At 39.2% G+C, this 24,464-nt stretch overlaps 2 protein-coding genes across 3 annotated transcripts in view; one reads left to right on the top strand and one right to left on the bottom strand.

Annotated features, from left to right (window-relative positions):
- dpysl3 (dihydropyrimidinase like 3) overlaps nt 1-8,542 on the top strand; it is a 33,561-nt gene extending 25,019 nt beyond the window's left edge. The window contains exons 12-14 of one of the 2 annotated variants that reach the window (XM_085364636.1): nt 2,952-3,131; nt 4,745-4,898; nt 8,226-8,542. In XM_085364636.1, coding sequence (XP_085220762.1) covers nt 2,952-3,131; nt 4,745-4,898; nt 8,226-8,320 — 429 coding nt within the window. In that variant the 3' untranslated portion in view covers nt 8,321-8,542. Of the gene's footprint in view, nt 1-2,951; nt 3,132-4,744; nt 4,917-8,225 lie in introns of both variants that reach the window. The other variant, XM_085364635.1, reaches the window with a different exon arrangement.
- A 6,562-nt stretch (nt 8,543-15,104) lies between these two features.
- The window catches only part of stk32a (serine/threonine kinase 32A), a 67,480-nt gene continuing 58,120 nt past the window's right edge, over nt 15,105-24,464 (bottom strand). Inside the window, exons 11-12 of the mRNA XM_085363987.1 lie at nt 19,907-19,971; nt 15,105-15,222 (exon numbers count right to left, since the gene is read on the bottom strand). Coding sequence (XP_085220113.1) covers nt 15,105-15,222; nt 19,907-19,971 — 183 coding nt within the window. The remainder of the gene's footprint in view (nt 15,223-19,906; nt 19,972-24,464) is intronic.

Raw genomic sequence — 24,464 nt, 5'->3', positions numbered from 1 at the left:
CAGACCAAAGTATCAGTTAAATTCAATTCGCAGGTCCTGGCTCTTTTTTTTTTTTTTTTTTAAACTTTTTTTGCTTCCCTTTCTACTTGTTTTACATTTATGCTGTAAAACCATAGGCACTGTAATGCTTCACAAGTTCTCACAAAAACCTTATTTGATTTAGTTGGTTAAATATAACAGCTGTGTTACAAAAAAACCCCCCAAAACATCTGGTATTTTTTAAAATAAGAAAAAAAGAAAAATTGTGCTTTAAAGGGTGAGATGTATTTTTGGGCGGGGGGACAGACAAGTAGAATGTACGATCGGAGGTAAGTGTCTGCATCTGTGTGCAAGAGGCAAAGAAAAAGAGAGACTGAGGAAGAGAGAGGGAGAAAGGGAGACTGGGAGTAAGTTAGGGAGGGGGAAAAAAAGCACATTTTTGAGCAGCTTCCAGAGAGGTCTGAGTACCTCGGAACGGAAATGAATTCTCAGTGGATCTTCACTAATTCCACTCCACACTGGGCTCACCACAAGACCAGGTCTCAATGCTGAGACTCAATACATTCAAAACTCCTTAATAATGATGAAGCAGTTATTTATTTAAAAAAAAAAAAGATTTATGCCGTGCTTATTCAACAAAATCAGACAAACAGCAAACAAACAATGATGCAAATGCTGCCAAAATGTCTAGTTCAGCAGAACTGAAGTTAATCCACAGAGAATGTATGTGCTGTATAATCAAGAGGTATTTCCTTCCTCTATATCACTTTCACTTGCACAGATCCTCCAAAATACATGAATAATTGGAAAAGTGGGTTTAAAGAATGGCTCTCATTGTATGAGATTCTGTTACTGTAAACACTAATATTTCAGCTGGTTTCATAAAACCTTGGAGATTTTGGACATCTGTATACACTGCTTGTTGGCGAGCTGCACGTCTCATAAGTAGAAAGCAACTTTGGTTGAAATGTATTTTTGATTTCATGGGAAACATCTCACACAATATGCAGCCTGGACCAGAGGTGATAGTGCACACCATTTCCTCCTGCTTCCCAATGCACTGACTTATGTATAATATTATAGGTTAGCACTTGGGTTTTTTTTTTTCACATTAAAGAAATGTTTTGTCACATTTTCCTAAGAGAGCGGGTGGAAACGAGTGTAAAAAGGTCAGCAGAATGTAAATGAATAACCCTTTTAAACTGCACTTAAGGCCATTCGAAATCTGAGCGTCTTTGTGTGTAGTTATGAGTTCAGAGTTCGATACTGAAAGTGAAATTACATTAGAAATGTGAAACTGCATCCTGTTGTACACTCTTACAGTTTAAGCCGAGGGCCTCGCACACATTGTGCTCCGCACATACACACTATGTGTACAGTACGCACGGTATATATGAGTAATGAGGTTTCTGCCATTACACAGATGTTAAAGATTCCTCTCGGGCCGCTCAGCAGCAGAGGAAGTGTCCGCACAGGAAATTACGGCTTCAGCAGCCTAGGACAAATCCTGCTTTTGCATAAACACTGTCCACGAGCAGGGAGAGTATGCATTAGCTGAAAAGCTAGTAATATCTAAATTGATCGCAGGAATGATGAATTGAAACGTGTAGATTTCAGTTTGTCTTGTTTAAAGGCTCGATGACATTTGTTTTTGTTGGAAGACGAGACTATGGCGCTGTCTCCAGATGGAGGAACAAGACGTGAAACAGAGAGAAGTGGACTAATAATATGCCTTCTCTAAATGTGGAGTACATCCACCGAGGATCCATGGGTTCTTGCATAATGATGTCACCCCTTTCCTTTCCTCCTAGTCGTCCTTCCAGCTGTAAAACCACAGAGAGAAGCAGATGACCAGAATCACAGCAGCTCCCACTTCAAATAAATCTCTCTTAAGGAGAACCATTGCAGGCAAAACAATTGTTTTTTCGTGCCCTGATCAATTTTTAAATGTGGGGCCTGTTTTTCTTCAGCGACATGCTTTCTTTCAGACTACAGAGAAAAAAAGTTTCCAAAACACACGTTCAAGTGCTTATTCAAAGACAACTAGTCTACTGGACATTAATATACATAAGCACACATTTCATTAGATTGTCTAAATGTAAGCTAAGTAGTCTACATTGTATCCTATTGTCTTCAAGTGTCTTGCCTTAATGGGCAGCAAAATCAAACGGGAGCGGACCTGCTTACCAGCGTACTGTGTTGGGGAATGCTTTCCCTGAACTGTGTTATATCTCAGTGTGTTATCAGTAAACCCACATCTGGTTTTGATTGATTGTTGTTGTCAACATAAAATACATAGATGTGCATAAGGGTATTTGGATACATAGAGAAGAACAGGCAGCATTACTGTTGGACACTGAGAGCCCGCTCAGATTAGTCATGACATCATGTTTGGCATGCAGCGAGTCTTAGTTATGTCCTGTTCTGGCCTGAATTTGGATGGCAGTAGAAAACAGGGCCGTGTGCAGAGGAAATAAGCAACAATGGAATGAGGGGAGGGGACCATCAGAGATTACACATACATACAAAAAAAAAGGAAGTTGGCACAAGGAAAAATGGAGGAGGATGAACAGCACAACATGGTTAAAAAATGCAAAGGATTACAGAAATCAAGCAAGAGAAGGCAAGGGAGTGAAAACATTAAGAAGTGGACAACTGGAAAGAGCATTAGAAAGAAAAGTGAAAGAGCATACGGAGCCAGAAGAAGGGAAGGGCGGTGATACTACAAAGTACTATGAAGGCATCTGAGCCCAGCTGGATGAGGGCAGCTGTTTGTACATGCCAAACAGACAAGTGTAAAGAACTAGGTGATGAATGATAACGAATTCGAGAAAGAGAGTTAAGTTTTAACCTCTTCTCCTCAGTCATTGAAGAGTACATTTAGCATATAACTAATAGGAAACTTTATCTAATAAACACTAGTTTCTTTGCCGCTGCAACAATCTTTGACAATATCATATGTGTGCTTTTAGGCTGCTGAATACAATATCTTTGAGGGCATGGAGCTGCGTGGCGCCCCACTAGTGGTGATTTGCCAGGGTAAGATCGTTTTGGAAGATGGAAACCTTCACGCCACCTCCGGAGTGGGCCGCTTCATTCCCTGCTCTCCCTTCCCTGACTTTGCCTATAAGCGTATTAAAGCCAGGAAGCAGGTAAGTGCAGTTATTCTTCTTTTAAAGCCTACATTTTACATGTGGTAATATAGTTAGTGTATAAAACTTGAACTGAACAACATGAACTCCGTTACAGCACTGTTAGATTGCCAGAATAACAATAACATAACTAGAAAACCATAGAATACAAAGGAAATGGGGAAAACAACTCAGTGAAGGACTTTAAGGCCTTCTAGGATGTACCTAAAGGAAAGGAGAGTCTAGGGTGAAATGGAAGTAAGGATGGCGGGGAGAAAAGAGGGCAGCCATGGAGGAGGCAATGAAGTGGGATGTGGGGGAGATATAATAACTCTGACATCACCCTCCAAGGTTCAGCCACAGGGCACTGACTGTGCTTACACGCTGTAAGGTCCATACACTGAGGGTGGTCATGGCTTTGTCATCTCGGATTAGTAAAGATACATTGACTTTGGATTTGGATAACACTTTTAGAGAGACCTACCGCACACGCTAAGAGGATTACTCATACTATTAAACTTGAATTTTAACTTTAGACTCTCGATTTTAAAAGACATTTAGGAAGGTGGCTTTGATTACAGCAAGAGCCACTGAGTAGCTGAGGTTGGAGAGAACTTGATGCTTTCTTGATACATAGGGAGTTTGTTTTTATGCTAAGCTATACATGCTTGATGCTTCATACTCAGCATACAGACATGGGAGTGGTATCAGTTGGCAGTAAGGTGTAAAACATATTGTCCATATTTATTTCCTGAATAGGTGGGAAATCAAGGAGAACTTGTGAAAATATCCGAATAGAAAAATATATACATGTAGAAACTTAGAGGACCCAAACTAAAGGTAAATTAAATGTTAATGTGCAGTCAGGGCCAAACCCAGAAAGCTACTGTAGTCAAGTAGCACTATTTCATTAGACACCCACCCTAAAGTATTACTCATCTGTTCAAAGTGTGAGAAATGGGCCCATTTAACCATGTGATGTATAGCAGCTTATACTTAAAGCAGCCCCTGCTTACTGCTCTCTTGCCATCTTTCTTACGGCCCGAGAAATCTCATAGCCCAACAGTTTCTTAATTCACAGCTGGCTGCTGATGAAAAAATGGAGCTGTAGTAACAGTGTGCTGTTTGTCTTGGTAGCAGTTACTGTTATGCTTTTCTTCATTCACAGATGTCTCTTTTTAAGTCTTGACCGAGCTTCCAAGATTCCACTGAGTTACGCCACTGACAGACATACAGACAATGGCTTTTCACAGTCAGCTAATAGTTTCAACTTGATTTGAAAGCTTATGAATACATAACTGTATTTTGGTGACTCTTCTGTTCTATAACCTCGAGAAGGGCTTGATTGTGTGTGTTCGTGTTTCAGTTTGCGTGTTTCTGTGTATGTTTGTGTGGATTTGTAAATCTGGAGCTGACTCTTGGCAGGAAAAGATGCATATATAATTTAGACACACAAACAGTTATACAGACAGCCATGTAATGCTAAACATGTGTGAAGCTAGTTGCGTTTAACCTTTTGTTGCACAGCAAAATGCCATAATGTTTCTCCTAGTACCTGCATGTTGGTTCTGTTTCTACATGCTGCCATACTTTGTTTCTTTTCACCATCTCTGCTCTTTCTGTTTGTCCTGTAGTTGGCTGTTCTGAGGGCAGTGCCCAGGGGAATGTACGATGGGCCAGTTTCTGAATTCTCCATGTCCCGTGGCGGTACCCCCTCGGCCTCGGCCCGTACTTCCCCAACCAAACAGCCTGTCAGAAACCTGCACCAGTCTGGATTTAGTCTAGCAGGTAACCCTGCACCATGCGGTGAGACCACTTTTTTAATAGAACAATCCCTGTGTTACCCAGTCATTTCTTCCACGTATCTGTCCACATACTGTACGTACAAACATTAGAGGAGCATCCATGGTCATCAGCTAAACCACCCTCATCCTCTTCTATTTTAACTCAGTTACTAATTCATTATATGAAGTCAGATAACAGTCGTGTGATTCTCATCATGTCTTTGCGTTTTGTCAATGATTTATTAAAAGTCCTTGGCTGACTGGAGAGTAACCCAATAATGTCTTATTATCTCGTTTCATGCATTGCAATTTGCACAGTATGGCATGCATTTGCTTGCAGTACATAATGCTCCAAAAAGAGCTGTTTGTTTGTGCATTTCATTAAGGCAGTTGCTTGAATTCTTTTGAGTCTGATTGAAGACTCTATTAAATTAAATTTCTAACACAGTCAGTAAAAGTTTTCACTTTAATGTTGTTTGATGTAAAGTAAACATGACCCTGGATTAAGCACGCCTTTAATGTTAAAAGCGTTTAAAATATGTGCAAAAGTCTTGATCCACTTTATATAACTTTATATTTTGCTCCCAAGAAGCAAGACAGTTTCGTCATTTTTATTTCAAAGGTCTTTCATAGTTTTCACTCATTTCCAGTCTAGTTCTCGTACCTGACTATTTTCAGAGGAATGTTTATATTAAACCACTTAACGCTGACCTATGACTCATTCAAGCATAAATAAGTCACCTAACTCGAGGGATGAACCTGTGTTGTGTTTGCACATAGCAGATAACTTAACAAACAGACATTTTTAAATTGTATCTGTCAGCAATTTCTTTATACGAATCTATGGATATTGGCAAAGATAACACATGTTGACATTAACATCAACTACAGTAATACAGCCTCTCTAATAGAATTCAAGCCCTCTTAATATTTTAGCAACATGAACTGTTGTAGGCTTTGCAAAGCCAGGATATGTGTTAAGATTTGTGTCTGTTTTTTATATTCTTAATTTAGTTTTTTAGTTTTGCTCCGGGTCCTTTACCTCCTGTAATTCCTCTCTGTCGTTCTCTCTCTCATCCTCTTTTCTGTCTCTCTTAAAATGTGTCCGTTAAATAAAGGCAAAAAGCCAACAAATACATTTAACAAGGTAGCATAAAAGAAAATACTTTGAAAAGATTTTTAGAAAGCTGCAGGAAATGAAGTTTTCACCACATTTGAACCTACGTTTCAAGCTTTAAAAAGTACAGCATTTGCAGTCATCTGGACCTGATTTGTTAAGATACTATAATGTGAGAGCTCACAATAACATTCACGTTTGACATCTGTTAAATTTTGCTGGGCTGCTGAGTGACAGTATGATTGTGCCCATTTGTCAGGGCAGCACTAGATTAGCTTCAAGTAAACAAATGTGAGAAATGCACTTTGTCAAGCTACCAAGCAGTGACGCTTCATACGCGTGTTAAAATCCCAAGCCACTCAGTGTTTGCGCTGTTTTACAATCAAACAGAGCGACCGTAGCTGATTCTGTCCTCCCTGACTGACTAAACGTGTCCATGTGTAGCATTACATCAGTGAGAGCAACTCTGGTTAACCTGGAGAGACCACAGCTGGGTTCACTGTAGTCTTTGGAAGTCGTTACAAATATATGGATCATTTTTAAAAGCTGATAACTCATTTGGATAAACAACTGTACTTAATGAAGTTTGGCATTTACTGTATTAAGCAACCTGTCTTTGCAAGTGTTTGAACTCAGAGATGAAAAAAGACAATGACCTCCACTGGAAAGAATTTCTAAATTTGAGTACATGATTTAAGAGGGGAGTAAGACTGCTCCTACTTTCCCAGGCTTTGAAATATTAACATTAAGTAAGTTTGCTGTATAATTGTATGTGCCTTCGTGTGCATGCTCTCTCACTGAGTCTGATCTGTTATAGTTTTCCTTGTTAGTTGCCTGCAGAGTACATTTGCTTGTCTGGAAGAAGTTGGGAAGGATTGTTTGCTTAGACACAGTGTATCATAGTCTGACATCATTCCACTTTCCATTTATACACGCACTGATCATTAGTTAGACCAGGCAACCTGACTTATCATTTGGAAACACCATTCTTTATGTCAGACTTAAGCATCTTTTGTTAATGTTTCACAGTCCTCGTACAGCAGTAGGTCTACTCACATTTGCATCCCCCTGTCACTTCAGTGATACATACCATATGTCATAGATAATGATGTGTTTCAAGAAGCCCTCTAGTGTTGGGAAAGTAATAACGTGAGTGCATCATGGCAATTATTTGTGTGCCGTGATGACATGAAAGCTGTCCTGTCTGACAGGATTGACAAATGCTGCTACTGGTTTCCAGTGGAGGGCAAAAGGGAGTAAATCCCACCATCAGTTCTCTGATTTATTTAATCTGTCACATGTTTTCACATTACTGTAGTCCCAACATACAAGACTATCTCGGTGGTTTTGTTATGTTACTTTCATCTCAACAAAACGACACAGCATAACCTAATTTGTACAAGGGCAGAGGCGCTCCGACTGCTTTGTATATCTGATCGAGTTACACTCATTTGATATGGTTTAACATTGTTAGAGCTTAAATTCAACCCAGTCACCCTAAGAAATTAATTTAGTTCCATAAAGCCTAACCAATCAGATATGAAGGGGCAAAATATTAGATGATTATATATCTTTGTAACACTTTATGCTAGGGGCTTACTTTTTTTACACCGGAGAACTGATTTGGGGTTCAAATGAGGGGTCTGGTGAGATTTTAATCCTGTTGTGGGATATTTTATTTTTTATTTTAATACAGTAATCATATAACTTTTATACATTCCTGAGACATCACCAATAGCGTAGTATTTCATAGGATTATGACGTTGAGATTAAACAAACATATAATAGGCCAAATGCTCTAGATCTTACATGGTAAAAGAACATTTTACTCATGACTGTATGATAAATATTTACCCTATTACCTATTTTCACAGCTTTAAGAAAAATTGGGGTTTTAAAGTAAACAGTAGACTACACAAAGACATATGTAATTGACACTTTACCATTAATTTCATGAACATGCACTTGAGATTATCAGTGCATAACTAAATGTGTAAATGTATGTTCCTCCCATATCTAAATTGCTTGCCAGTGTTTTCCATGCAAGCACAAGTAATTTATAGGAATTTGATTGGATTTAATTAGAAATCTGTGTTCATTTCTCAGAGAAACCCTGCAGATGTCTTCTTTTTGTACTCTTTGACTCTGCTTTCTGACCCCACCCCCCAGCCGATATCTTTGGTCTCTTTATCTTGTCCATCTCTCTCTTTGCAGGTCCTCCCACCCCTGATGACATCCCCATCAGGCCTGCTGGAAGGCGCATCGTAGTGCCCCCTGGTGGTCGTTCCAACATCACATCTCTCAGTTAAACAGCAGGACACGCAGAAAGAAAATGACAACAGCCAGAGTGCAGGATTGAAGAGGGGAGGGGGGAGGAGATGCAGAGGACCACGATTATTTCAAAGTTACAAAAACAAACAAAAGAAAAAAGCAAAACACTGAATCCTCATGCCTTACCTGTCACAATGCTACTATGCTCATATGAGAAAAGTATCCCTTTTCCTCTGGAATGTGAACCAGCGTCAAGTATATAGATGGTTGTGTTTTGGGATTTTTTTTTTTTTTTTTTTACTGAAAGTGTGAAATTTCCACCAAATTCACATGACTGATCTAAGTCTCATTACTCATCTATGTGGAATAGTTATCTGGTACTTTGGCAATGTGAAAACATCAGGAAAACTCAGTATAATCACACAAAAACAAAACAAAAAAACAAACCCTGTTCGCAAAGGAAAACGGATACCACATGTCTCAGAATGACGCTATCGTTCGTTCATCCTGTTCGGCTTTCAATGTCACCCCTTTTCAGTAGCCTGCTTGCTCCGTAGTCAGCAAAACATAACACTAGATTCCACGGTAGCCATGTATTATCTTGCAGTATGTTTGGTTAGCTCTAGGTGGCATTGTACATATGGTAGATGTGATGTAGCTTTGTGGATGATGTTGTTGCAGCTTGTTTGGGTTTCCTGGACCAAGTTAAAGGTAGTTATCGAATCTGAGGGCAGGAGTGCTGTCGGGCATGGAGCTGCATGGGCCACATTAATATGGGTGACGTGATCCATGATACTGCTGCACTCCTCCTCTTTGCTTTTTGGTGACTACCATCCCCATGATGTACTGTACTGATTATTGATGTTTAAAAAAAAAAAGGAATATGGACAAATCTGTTTGGGAAAGATTATGTGAAAACAAAAGAATAGAAAGAAGAATTATTAGAAACATTTTTTTTTCCAGATTTTTTTCTTAATCCCAAAAAAATGTTTATATGAGTTTTTTGTTTCCTGCATTCCATCGTCACTAGAAAAAAAGAGCTTTGCGAGAAACCGTCCTTTGCATTTGCTTCTAACTTACTGGCTGTTTCTGCAATCCTGAATCATCTGGAAAAGGATAAAGGGAGGGGAAAAAAGATTATGAAAGGATGATCACACGAATTAAAAATAAATGTAACTGTCCCTTGTAACTACGACTTTAACTGAAGAGCTTTGCAACTGAGGGCAACAAAAAAGACTGATGCAATGAATTGATGAAGTATAACAAACCTGCTTTATGATAACACTTTAGCTCTGGCTTTATTTTTTTCATTCAAGACTAGGACAAGGGGAAGCCCGTCATTCCCTCTGTCATCACAGCATAGCCCTCTAATGCAGCACATTTAACATCAGCACGAATATAACTGAGCCCAGTTCAGTTTACCTAAATATTCTGGATGTGATTGTGTTGGGGGGCGTTTGTGTTTTTTTCATGTCTTTGCTGTTTCTTGATAAGGCAGAGGATTGCAGTGCAGTAAGGTAAGCTTTGTATTCTGTTGTTGGCCCATTGTGGGGGGAGAGGGGAAGACGATTGTGTTTTTTTTAATCTGGCAGGTGGTTTGTTGTATTTATGTTACTTTGACAACCTTTGTTACTGTTTTTATGTTGTTTCTTTTTTACTGTTGTATCGAAACCCAGAGATGGCAGGTCAAAAATACAGTGTGCTTTGGACGTATGATTTGTTTCCAGAATAAACATGAGTTGCAACTTATTGGCTGACTTGTTTTATTTTATAATATTAATTATTTAACATCAAGATGTATGGAAATATTTAATAGACTAGTTTGAGTGTGTAAAGCAGGGAAGGCTTCAAGGCAGTTTTTTTACAACCCTGTTTCCAAAAAAGTTGGCATTTTGCATAAAATGTAAATTTAAAAACAAACAAACAATCGTTTGAAGCAAATATATAATTGAAAATATTACAACAAATGCTCTAGCAGCAAATGAAAGTTGTACGCTACACTATAAAAATGATCTACTTTGATTAACTTTGCTTCTTTCACTTCACATCTGTTTTGCATCCATAATTACTTTTTAATTCTGGATGTTGTTTGGACAAATGTTCTGGCACCATCATGGTATATGCACTTCGCGTGTTAGGTCATTCTTATGTATTTTGTGAAAAGTTGCCATGACTCACTTCCCAATAAATAGTGATTAGAGCCCTGCAGCACTATACCTCTGCATAAACATCTTTATGTGGCCACAGTTTCTGCTTTATTGGCCTGCATATCTCCGGGGATGATCGAAGAACTTCTGACATCTCTACACATGTGCAAGATCTACAGTGCTGTGCTGAAGTAAGTTAGTAGTAGATTAAGATAACCTGAGTAAATACAAAACTTATTTTGAAATCTGATTTTGTTTATTAAGCAAAAAGAGCCTCATCTGCCTCTGTTAGGCTCAGTGTTCATGATTTAGCAAGAATGGTCAGCACTCTAATAATACAGAAGCACTTCCAGGAAGGTTCATGGTTTAAAACATTTATTCTAAGAGCAAAGTTTATTAGTGCCAGATGCCTGTTATCCAGGTTTCTCAGTCAAAGTGTCAGAACTGTGTCTGCTTTTGTCTTAACTATTTGCATGTGTCATGTATTTGCTCATTATGGAAAACTCAGCCTCCTGCAGCTACTGGTATGGAAACATAGCTGTGGCACAGTTTGTGCAGGATTTCAGTATTTCTCTATCCTGAAATCCTAAAAGGTTTTCCACTGCCTTGGAAATGTGAAGCAGCTTATTATGCATTAAACACCTTATTACTGTCAACAATAGAATTAGCATAATCATTGCAGTAAAACTTCAGCAAACATACTGTCAGCGCTGCAGCGAGGAAGGGACTGTAAGAATGACAGTGTGCAGGTCCAGCAGTACAGAAAGGTGTACCACTCACACCTCGAGTGAAATTTAATCATAGTTAAGTCTCAGGATGCCAGGCAATGTTGGCATTTTGTTTAAACAAAGGTTAAGAAAATAACATAATAAAATTACATGTGCTTCCACGACAGAGAAAAAAGAATGAAATCTGACTACTTTGGCTGGACAAAGTGTCCATAGTCTCTCATAGGTCTTTCATAGCGGGGGCTACATACACATGCCCTCAGTTTTATGGTCCAGCAGTAAAACTTCTGCGAGGTCCCTCTTGGATTGTTAGGTAGTGAGTAAATGTCTCATGACATCACTGTGATGATGGGGGAAAGCAGACGGAGCAATGAGTCTGCAACCGCAATCTAAACAGAAGTGTGCGTGGTGGCTGTAAGTGCACACTGTGATTTGATTTCACATCATTATCAGAATACTCTCCAGAAATTTGTCAAGCATCTTCAGACATGCACAAAAACTGCAAAAACACTTGATGTAAACAAACAACGCTGTAACAGGACGAGTTATGAATATCTCTCCTTCCCTTAACATTTACATTTAACTTACGGAGTTCAGATTGTTTCAGATGAGCCTGTGAGACTCATCCAGTCCTTTCATTTCCCACTTGGTGAAGTAGTGCTGATGCCAGTCATGCAGTAGTAATAAAATAAGGGGTTTGACTGTGTAGTATTATTATTTCCTGTACTTTAAGTGTTATTGGAAATGTATTAATAGTTGAGAGCGTTAATGCGCTCTTATTTGCCTTGGAAAATTATAGATTATAAGTAATAAATCACCTTTATTATCAAACACAGTGGACATTTTCTCATTTTTGCACACGCACTAACAAACTGGCAGCGATTCCCTTACCTTCTTGATAAGCAGAGAGATCATCAAGCTGAGGTTTGCTGATTATATCTGTTTGATGCCCAGCAGATTGGGGAAGTATTTATCAGCTGAGAGTCCCATCCCCACCAACTCAGATCAGCCATTTATGTGGAAAGTGCTGCCTCAGCTCTGGTTTCTATGGAGGAGAGATTGGACTGTGCCTTCGAGATAACCTAGGGAAGGGCTGGTCTCAGGTCTCAGGTCTGTATTTGTAGATGCATGTGGGTGAGAGAAGGGACAGGAAATGCTTTGAGTTTGTTTGATACTGACTGCATTAAAGGAATTCCCTGAGACACTTATCCACTGCCAATTTAGCCTAGTGTCGCACTGACAGTAAACAATGGCCACTGAAGCAGGTTTTTCAATATACATTAGCTTGGTTTTGATTTCTCCACATGTGATACCAAAAATGTTTTCAACTTTCTCCTTTTTGCACATTAACCATAGGTTTCCAATCCAAGACTCACTGTACCTGTAGTCAGTTACCACTAGGGGGCAGCATTATCTTTAGACTGGAGCAGAGTAATCTCCGAATCAAACTTCTTTTCTTTTTTTTAATGGAATAAAGCACAAGGACAGTCAGGTTGGTTCAGAAAAAGAAAGTTATTATTTAAGGCACACCTTAACAGTTTGCAACTCCAACACATTTAATTACAATAAACACACAGTGACAACTGAAGGACAACAAAACCGTAAGAGGGGTGAGATTCACATGTGTGGAACAAGTGTATTTTCAGAATAAATTCTTCTTCTTTTTCTTCTAACACATATGTTTTGTTGAGAAATTATATTACCTGGGTCAAGTACCATTTGCCATTGAGTTTTGTTTTGGGGTTGTTGTTTTTCTTTTGGTTTCTGAAGGTGGCAAATGTGCCACATTGAGGCAATAATTCCAACATTTTGATACCCGTATAAGATCAAATTGAAATACTGTTTGCTTGACGTGTATCCAGGATTATTCCATCTACTGAACTATCCCACCTTATAATATACAGACACCTTTTACAGAAACCCACCTTTGAATTTCTAAAATCACATCTATGACAACAACAACGACACCACAAAAGTAATTTGAAAAACATTGCACCTGTCTTCAGTAGAAAAGTGCCAAGAGTCATTCAATTAGAGATTAAACTACATTTTAAATGTAATTACAAGAGATCATAGACTTGAAAGGATTGAGTGATACTGCAGCTAGACAAGCTCAAGGTCAATAGAGTGGCACAGTGGGATTAGTATAAATCACATTGACTTACAGATTGTGAAAAGAGCTCAGGTTTTTAAAACATGCACATATAGCTATGGGAACCAGCTGTGTGCCATATCTATGGTCTAAGGCACCCCTCTGCAAACCTCAGAGGCAGGTGTGGTTTTCGGATATAATATTGAACAAGTCTATGGCAAATCTTACTGAACGAAAGAAGGGTGTTTTCACGCCTTGTATTCATTTGGATGCTGCCAAATTTTATATCAGTGTTGTAGCAGCTGCACAAATGTGTTGATGCAGCGACAGATTGCAAATGGATTCAGTTTTTTATGGGAGCAATTAAGAGCGATTACAAATTTGCAGACTTATCTGGTGGCACATATGCATTTGGTTGTATCCAACACAAAACAGGAAGAACATAAGTAAAAAATACAAAAACAGACATGAGTGCAGACAATAACTGAAAAATGAATGCAGTCTAGGAGTCAGCTTAATTATCATCTAGAAAACCACCCTAAGCAGATAAATATTCACTCACAGCATAAGATCTTTATTTTTTTTTGTTTCTCTGTGCATAAATGCTACACTTTATGAAGAAGCATGTGCAAAGCGAGGTTCAGTGCAGAACATATAACATCTACCCTCTAGCTTTTTTCTATGTTTTCATCGCAGTGAACCTTTTTGTGGAGACCCAGTTTGTCATTTGCAGATTGAAGCAAAGGTTAGTCCAAAATGTCAGCGTTTTGATGAAGATTTCCATCAGGACACACTGATTAAAGTCAGCATGAAACGTAAAAGCTCCATATAAACATCCAAGGTTGAGAGAAAAAGCTAGTTTGGTAGCTGCATTTTAAATACACATCATGACTCATAAGCAAGTCAAGGAAACATATGGGATGCTTTGCTTATATCTGCTGTTGATTGGAACTGGGACTTCAAACCAAATGCTAAAATCCTATCATCTTTGTTAACTGGCAAAGCTATGCAACATGACCACTACCAACATGTACCTGCTGCTCTGATAAAATGAGCCATTCGTGCTCAGTTCTACAATTTAGCTACATAGAATTTTTTCTTAGAGGAACTAGTGTTTGCTGTGTTAAATCAAATATCTTGTTTTATGTTTCAAAGTTGTTCAGTTTTAATGTTTTGCACTCCTATTGTCATGCTCATGTCCCGATATTAAATAGAGCACACTGTACAATGGCGTCATCCTCAGTGTTCTTCAACACCTGCTGCCCATCTGCTATGTTGTCGGTCTAATTCCGTCTTGTTGTCATTTTTTATGCAGCACTGGTGAACCATGTTACACTTACATAACCACCACGGACTAAAAAGTCTCCCATCCAAGCAGCAGCAGCACATATAGTTTTTGGCCATGGTTGACCAGCTGATCAGATGTGGCTTTGTCAGGCAGGGAAGTGACTACCATTTCACCTCAGCAACTGCTCGGAGTAGAGGCTGAGCAGATATTAGAGCACCAGATGGATGTAAGGGAACATTATATGAGTGACACTCTGCTGAGAGCCATTCTTCTTGGTGACAGGAAAAATGCCTCGCTCGGGCATGGCTGCTGCTCCAGGAGTCCATTTCACTCCTGCAGTCCTGGAGTTCTTCGTAATTAATTTTTTGTGAGTGAACAGAGATGCACAAGTGCATACTGTGGCGCATTTGTGTTGTGGATAACAAAGTGGTGCAGGAACACTGAAGGCCAGTTTCGAGTGCCTGTGCTCATAGAATAATATGTGTCTGGGTGCAAATTGCAGATAGATATAAGCCGTGGGCAGGTGCAAGTGATGAGGGAGTAAGCAGGGATCTCGCATCATGAGATCTATCCTGATAAGTAGGCAGCTGGCTCGATATTGTTGTTCTGTCCATCTTCTATTGCCTTGTTCTTCTCACTTGTGGACAATTCAGAGGACTCGGTGTCCGCCACTGCTTTTCTTGACCTGTTGATGAAAGATTTATTTGAGTAGATATAAAGTCAGCCGGTGTCTGTTGCTATATTCTGCAAGAATACTGTAAAAGTTAACAATAACACATCTTTTCATCTTCCATGCAATGACTTAGTAACTAATTGCACTGAAATTGGATCATTTTAGCTTGACATTCAACCTGTAATTGCTAGCCTGGCATTTTATGATTTTTTTTTAAATGGATACTTAAGAGGGAAACATGTATCAGCTGGTGGTACAGATATTATTCCCTGTGATGACAAAAACATGTAGCTGGTCCTATTTTACAGTAATTGTTCTTTTAAAGCTAAACCTACTGACCTTTTCTCCTACCTTATCAACCAAAATTTTAGCTATTTGTTACCTTAAAATTTGGTCTCCTTGTACACTAGTCTAAAAATTGATGTTTTTACAGGAGCATCAATTTTTAGATTAGCGTCCATAGGAATTAAGAGGGTAGGTAGCAAGCAGACGCTGCTAATCAAATGCACTTGATTAGCTAATCACCAACAAGTGTGAACACCTCTGTAAAAGCAGAGCTTTTAGCAGTTTGGTAGTCACAAAATGTAACACAATGACCTTAAAGAAGGAGCTGTTGCTACCCACCAACCTAGGAACCGTTATAAGCCATTTCCACCCAATTTGAAGTCAAGTGAGAAAGGTTATTCACAAGTAAAGAACATTGAAGATTCTCGCCAATCTCAGGCATGGACGTCCCAGCAATTTCACTATAAGATCAGACCACAATACTCAGAAAAATTCCCAAAAAGCCAATAGCTACATGAGAGACTCTACAAGCCTTGGTTAGCATGAAAAGAACAAGAACAAGGTTTGTTCAGAAGTGTTCCCAGTAGGAATCTTATTCTCTCTAAAAACAACACAGCAATTCGATTTAGGTTTGCAAAGCTGCATCGAACAAACAATAATAATGGATTGCATTTATATAGCGCTTTACAATTCCACTATTCATTCACACACTGGTGGAGGCAAGCTACAGTTATAGCCACAGCTGCCCTGGGACCGACTGACAGAAGCGAGGATGCCATATCGCACCATCAGCCCCAATGGCCATCATCAGTAGGCGGTAGGTGAAGTGTCTTGCCCAAGGACACAACGACCAAAACAGCTGGGGATCGAACCAGCAACTTTCCAGTTACAAGATGAGCTTTCCAACCCGCTGAACAACGGTCGCCCACCCAGACCAAATGGCAAACATATTATGCCAAAAGTCAAGCATGGTGTTGGAGGGATGATGATTTGGATCTGTTTTTCAGCCATTCATTGAATCCACCATGAATGCCACTCTATACATAAACAGTAGAGTCTATATGTAGACATTTTAGAATATAATATGAGGACATATGTCTGATTAAAACTCCAAACTGGGTCATGTGATAGGACAATGATCACAAGAACAGCAGCAAATCTACAAAAGAATGGCTGAAAAGAAAAAAAGTAAGGTGGCACAATGGGCCAAAGTCAAGACCTCGAGCCACTTGATAAGTTGTGTCAAGAAATCAAGAGAACTGTGCATAAAAGAATGCCTGCAAACTTTAATGACCTGAAGCAACATTGTAAAGAAGAGTGAGCTTTTCATCTCTAGTTTCTACTCTGAGCCGTGGAGTCGGTTATTCCAGCTGCCTGCTGAGCTTGCACACCTGACTCTCCTCACTCTGTGGCATCTATGAGTTGACTTTTATAGACAACTTCAACTTGTTTTAGGAGCACAGAAAGCTTTACTGGAGGGATGATCTACACCCTAATAGAACCCGTTCACAGGACTGTATACATCATTAAGCATACATTATACTGCCAAAAAGTCCATAAGTAATCTAAGTCATACCTTAAATCCTGTAAAATAACAATGGCACTTTGAAATAATACTAAAATATATTTTCTAAATTAAGCTTTTAGGTTTTTTTCTATTGTTGTCTTTTTCCAGCTTTCCAACTGTTTAATTTGTTATTTGTATGTTGATAATACTACATATCATTTAATTTCATATAATGAATATAGAAGTTCATGAAATAAAGTATAAATATTTACACTTTCAGGTTAAGCTAGCTGAAGACTAAATTACCATTTTATTTTACAGCAAATTGAGTCAAACTAATTTCCTCAAAGCAACAATTTCATAGCCTCTAATATCTGTTTTTATGCCTTTTCTGTGTACTATTGGCTTGGCTTGGGATAATAAGGTTTGATAAATGATTTAGATAGACTGAAATAATCATGAAATTATTTTATGTTCTTGTAGAATATGCCACTGCGTGAGTCAACATTGCACCTGCCTGAACATTTCCTTATGCAAATTATGGTGGTGAATCATATCTCTTATTACTTCCAGAAACTTCTGATATACAGGATATATTCAGTACTGGGCAGCCTTTACCAGTTGTTAATTTTTTTAATACCTTCCTTTATGCTTCCACCAAGCAGCAAGGATTATTCTATTATTCCTGGTTACAGCTAGAATATTTATTAAACCGCATATCCAGCAAACCAAACAATCATTATTATTATTGTTGTTATTATTATTATTAATGATGGTGAAAAGGCATAGTATTTACAGTGTTACCTTCATTTTGAGTCATTGTTTCTCATTTTTCATTTACTGAAAGCTACAGTGCTATTTATTCCATGAGAAGGCTTCGAGGCTGCAGCTAAGGTCTCCAACAATGCTAGTGTTAGCGGCGCTAACGGCTGCAGACAGGAAGATACTGCCAGCACCGGAAACGTGCTCGTCATCTCCGAGCATGAAGTAAGGAGAGCCTTCAAGAGAGTGAACACCAGGAATGCAGCAGGACCAGACGGCATCCCAGGTCGTATCCTAAGAGACTGCGCATACCAGCTAGCTCCTGTGTTCACTGAGATATTCAACATCTCTTTATCTCAGTCGGTGATCCCCACATGCTTCAAAGAGTCCATCATTGTTCCTGTCCCGAAGAAACCCCACCCTGCTTCTCTCAATGACTATCGCCCTGTAGCCCTCACCTCAGTAGTGATGAAGTGCTTTGAACGCCTGGTCAGAGACTTCATCATTTCTTCACTACCAGACACACTGGACCCACTACAGTTCGCTTACCGTCCAAATCGTTCCACAGACGATGCCATCTCTCATCTCCTCCACACATCACTCACTCACTTGGACACTAGAAGGGGGAATTATGTTAAAATGCTCTTCATAGACTACAGCTCTGCATTTAACACCATAATTCCCTCCACACTCACCACCAAGCTGGAGCATCTGGGACTCAGCTCATCTATGTGTCAGTGGATCTCCAACTTCCTAACTGGCAGACCACAGGCAGTAAGGATGGGCGGACATGTCTCAGCCTCCACCACTCTCAGCACTGGAGCCCCCCAGGGGTGTGTTCTGAGCCCCCTGCTGTACTCTTTGTACACATATGACTGTGTGGCCACTACCAGCTCCACCACCATCATCAAGTTTGCTGACGACACCGTCGTGGTGGGCCTGATCTCTGATAACAACGAGATGGCCTACGTGAAGGAGATTAGGAATCTGGAGAACTGGTGCCAGAGGAACAACCTCCTTCTAAACGTCAGTAAGACAAAGGAGCTGATAGTGGACTTCAGCACTAAGCAGGAGAGGAACTACCAGACCCCCGTCATCAACGAGTGCCCAGTGGAGAGAGTGGACAGCTTCAAATACCTCGGAGTTCACATCACGCAGGACCTGTCATGGTCCTGTCACATCAACACCGTGGTGAAAAAGGCCCGACAGCGTCTCTACCACCTCAGACGCTTGAGAGATTTCCAACTGCCCTCCAAGGTGCTCAGGAACTTTTACTCGTGCACCATAGAGAGCATCCTGGCGGGAAACATCTTAACCTGGTTCGGGAACAGCACCATGCAGGACAGACGAGCTCTACAGAGGGTTGTGCGGTCAGCTGAGCGCACCATCCGCTCCAAGCTCCCGGACCTGCACTCAATCTACAGCAGGCGGTGCTGGACCAAGGCCAGGAAGATCGTGAAGGACCTCAGCCATCCCAACAACAGACTGTTCTCTCTGTTGAGGTCAGGAAAGCGATTCCGCTCCCTGAAGACCAACACAGAGAGACTGAGGAGGAGCTTCTTCCCGCAGGCGATACGGTCTCTCAATCACACCACCACACAGTACTGACCCACACATACAGTTCTTACACACACACTGGACTTTCTGGACTTTGGTTTTGCACAACACTGGTCACTATATTCTTCATTTCCGGTTAATACTTGTACAGCTGCTGTTATTGTGTATATATTTATTTATATTTAGATTTCTTCATACATTCTTATATAGTTCTATATTGTGTATTGTGTATTTTGTTGTACAGTTATTTTATTTTCAACTTTAATTTATATATTTATCTTTATCTTATTCTTCCCAGTTAAATTTACCCTTCATTCTAATTTGTGTTGTACAGTTATTTCATTTTTAACCTTAATTTATATTTTATTCCTTCCTAGTTAAATTTACCCTTTTTAATTTTTCATATTTATTTCCTATCTTATTCATAGCCTTTCCTTTTTTGTTCTCTTTAGGTCACGAGCAGTTGTCCAAGCATTTCACTACATATCGTACTGTGTATGACTGTGTACGTGACAAATAAAATTTGAATTTGAATTTGAATTTGAGAAGGCAGTATTAGCTGGTGAAGAAAGAATAGGCTCTTACTTTTCTCTGTTGAAGACAATGAAGTCTCTCTGGACATTATCCAAACGCTGCTGCAGCTGCCCATTCTGGGGGAGAGACAAATGTAAAAAAAAATCAGCTGTGACTCACTACTGGCAGTTGTGAAGAAGCAACAATAAAATCACATCCAGCCATTAATCATGGTTATTCTTCTTGTCTTGGTGACTTGGATTTGTAATATGTGCTGGTGCACAGTACAGCGCAAATTGTTTGAATTGTCCAAAAAGTGCCAGTTGAAAAAATTCACCCAACTTATAAGACTGCATGTCTGAACCTGCTTAATGCAGGCCTACTCGGGACATATTTGGCCCACTTAATGATGTTAGACTACTCTAATGCCAAGACAAGGAGACAGGTGCTTTCTCACTTTCCCTAGGAGGCAATGAGGAGAGATCACAGAAATACATCATCATTATCACACTGTATTCATTGTGTGTGGGCACTAAAGAGAGACTAGGAGATACAACACAAGAGAGAAAAATAGAGAAAAACTGAATATGTAATAACCCTAAATTAAGTGTAATAAAGCTGCCCCTGCTTCAAACCTTTATTGAATTTCCTAAACTGTTTAATTTTTAGGGTGTCTTAAGGCCTCATCCTTAGTAAAAAGAATCATACTCAAAGTTGCACATGCATGTATGGGCATGTGGTGCTTCCCCCTCAAGCTCAGTTAGATTGGCCCTCTACACTTCGAAATGGCTTACTTCCTGCCAAAGCTGTCACTCACACAGCCTAGCAGAGAGGTTCTGTACAGGTGCTGTCACAGTAGGGGGGGAGCAACTGGCATCCGAAAGCCATCAACTAATTTAGGGCAGGAAGACAGACTGGAGAGTAGAGAGAGGAGAGGCAAAGCTGGAGGAAAGGAGGAGCAGAAAAAGTTGGGAGTGGATTTTGTGATTTTGCAAGCATGCCTGAGAGAGAGAAGGATAAAACAGCCCTATGATTAGTATACATCTTGACTGCAAGCGAGCCTCTGAGTTTTAGTGAAGGGACACTTTCAGTGCAGTATCAGAAAAGAAAAACGGCAGATTTGCATGAACCCAAAAGATACTGACACAACCACCCAGACAGAGACTGTCAGAACAGGGTGTGCTTTTGTGTGAGCGATACAGACAAAAAAAGGACAAAGAAACAAACAGGCAGACACTCAGAGTGGGGGGACGCAGTGTTACACATTATTTGTCAGGCATGAGTTATAGATCTGATACATAACAGACATGATGAGGCATGAAGAAAGATATTGTTTTCTTTCTAACAGTGTCATAATGATGCTTCACATCTAAGATCTAAAGGCATGACAGGACCCATGAAAAAAAGAAAGAAAAACCTTTGTCCAACATTGTCTGTACTGATATAACCCATGATAGGACATATAGTTTCCGTTCAAGTTGCAGAGGGAGCTTGAACAAAAAACGCACTGCTGTAAAGTCATGGAGCTCCTCCTTAGGGTACCGCCGGTCAGACTTGACTGAATACATTTTTTGTGAGCTTATTTTTTTTTATGTCAAAATATATTTCCAGGGCCTGATTCACACTTTTGACTTTTGTGGTACCTCCTGGTCTTTTCCATGTGATCTCCTGTTGTAAAGCTGTGAAGAACATTTATTATTAATTTATTTATAAAATCCAAATTTGACTTAATACATCCACGTCACGCCAATCCACAGGGTGCTGATAATCAGTATTGACCTGTTCAAGAACAGTGACAGCAATAAGAAGTTAAACAACTATAGACATCTATGATGAACCCAGAAGGAACTGTTATGATTGGACAATTTGACATTTACACACTGTTGATCGTCATGTTTCGCTTTTTTCTTTAGCAGCTTCTAAGTATAGGACATCCTCCTCTTGTCTAGCCTTGTCTCTGTGCCACATGTTTTCTGTTTTGGGGCCTTTACTTTTTTTGATATATTAGATACCTTTTGTTTTACTTCATATGTTTCATATGTTGTTTGTTTAATTTAAGATAAAAAAAATTAAATGAATGAGAGGTAAAACTTGAGGGGGTAGGGACAAATAAGTAAATACTTCAGCCTACTCCTTTTCAAACAAATAATGGAATGATATTTTGTAATGATTGTGAAGGCACATGTTTGAAATGTTTGAAATAAAAATGAACTGAACTGAACTGAACACACTCTGAGCACTTTTAAGCATAGTTCTTATCATTTCTATGCAGACAACATTCAGCTATATATCTCTTTTAAGCCCCAAGACGTTTCTAAGCTACAGACTTTGCAGAGGTACTCAGACTCTACTAAAATTTGTAGGAACAGTCCTTGCTTGTGCCCCTTACAGATTTGTACCTAAGCTCTCGTTTGCCTTTGCAGCATTAGCTACATCTTCTATCAGAAATGTTTCGGTAACTTTTGTTTCAGCTTCTATTTTGGATGCTCACAGCTTGAATCCTGTCCTAGATCTTGCTTTCATCACTTAAAAAATATTGACAAATTGAGTTCCAGTGTGTCAGGCTCTGCACTGGAAATTGTTATTCATGCATTTATTCAATCACGAGGGTTAGAACATCTAACCCTCGATTCAAAAATCGAGGGGTTAGATGTAAATTGATTCATTCCTCTGTAACTGTACAATATGGGCAGATGTATAAATTGATGGAGACAAGGAATGAGAAGGTCAGAAAGGAATCTGCCAGAAGAAGGCTCTGGCCTTGCTTTAACCGTTGACATTTCACTACTTCTTCTCTCCTCTTTGTCTCTTCCTTTCTTTCTTTATTTAATGCTTTTAAAAAGACAGTTCAGAAGCTAATTGCTCCAAATGGTAGATTAAACTTTCCATTTAATGAGACAAACCAACAGGGAGTGCTCTGTTGGATGAAAGCCTAACAGGAACATTTCTCAAGGTCCATGGCTAAGGCTGAGGCTGATGTTTGTTGTGACTGGTAATGAGCAATAGTATTAAAATATGTAGATTGCCTGACACATAAATGGCATATCGAATCACAGCCATTTGAGAAGATTGATATGCTGTAATTTGGGAACTGTATGTGACATAATAGTGAAGTTAGTGGTGAATAATGAAATATGGATCGAAGGAATGCTTTAACCATAATTTAAACAGTAAAAATCTTCAGCTCAGATTCAACTGCTGAGTGTAGAAATATCTGCTGTACAAGTAGTACTTCTTAAATTGCATGTGTTTGACTTCTCCTGATGATATTCCCTCAGACCTAAACCAAAGCCAAGTTCTGACTCTGCATTTTTAATCAGTGGCACACACAGAGTTGCTTCCTCAGATGCACATGCAGCTCTCTCTCTATTCCAATGATCCATCAATTTATCTGACATCAGTGCTAATTAACTGGTTTTACACTACTTCTATGAAGCTTTTGTTTACTCAGAACAACCAGACATTCTATTTTTTAAGCTATAATTAAAAGAGAGAGGAAATATTTGAAAGAGATCATTGAAAAAAAATCTGTTCTTCACTTTTTCTTACTTAAAGAAAAAAAACTTCATTCAACCACATATAGATTTTGTCACTGTACTATACTTTGTTTCTGTACCCAAAGAACAAAAATTTTTTCTATCCTGTGAAAACCTTAATGTCAGCCTGAAGACAGCCTTTCCCATCTCTCTGTTTCTCTCCATGGGACTCCGTGATACTGAAACATGGCGCTGATTGCACCTTTTAGTGCCTTATTTCCAACTCACTGCCAATGCCCCACCCAAAAACTGCTGTTTATTTTGAAATTTGCATTGAAAATAATGGATGTACTTTTACTATATTTACAGTTTTAGCAGTAACTTTTTAATCAAGCATTCACTCTCTTTTTAGCCTTATTATTGGTCACTACCAACTACCTGCTATTTACATATTTGATGGCATTTTCATCAAGCTATATCTCATTTTCATTAACTGCTGTTTTGCTGTGTGTGGTAGGTTTTAGCCACTTTTTGAAAATGGATGTAAACAAAAATTATCAACGAGTGGTGAGACTGAACCAAAACCAAAAACATGGCGCAAATGACTTAAGTCGAAAATTCCTCTGAAAATGGTCGGATACAAGGACCGGACTGAAAATGAGTGAAAAAGCATCAATGTCCAAAGAAAAGAACTTTGAAAGAGCTTCAGAAAGCCTGGAGCACTGCTTCTCAAGACCAATTTAAAAAAAATTGGTCTATTCTTCCAAGGTTTGGTTCCTTGGAAGAATAGATTTGAACAAAATCATAAAATAAAGTAAAACAAGATACAGAGTGAGATTGGAATCAGACATACACAAACTCATAATGGTGTAAATGAATGTTTTAAGTCTGAAAGGGAGTAGGTAGAGATCTTAAACAAAAATCTACAAACTAAATGCCTACATTCTCATTAGCTACAGATACATGCACAGAACAATAATAAAGAACAATAGTAGTATCCAGATGAGCAGAATGAGAAGCCCATTTTCCATTAGTACCTAATTAGTACTAATTAGGACTCAGTATGGTTAGCCACGGTTTTCAGAGTTTCCATTAGTTGATAGTATCTGGTACCAGGTACTAAAATGGTACCTGCTCCGCTGGGGTTCCAAGCG

The sequence above is a fragment of the Diplotaxodon limnothrissa genome, linkage group LG10 (genome assembly GCF_057381915.1).
Source record: "Diplotaxodon limnothrissa isolate DT_005_m linkage group LG10, D_limnothrissa_male_GT1.1, whole genome shotgun sequence".
In the NCBI taxonomy this organism is placed as follows: Eukaryota; Metazoa; Chordata; class Actinopteri; order Cichliformes; family Cichlidae; genus Diplotaxodon; species Diplotaxodon limnothrissa.
Note: the sequence above shows the minus strand (reverse complement) of the source record. Positions and strands in the feature narration are given on the sequence as shown.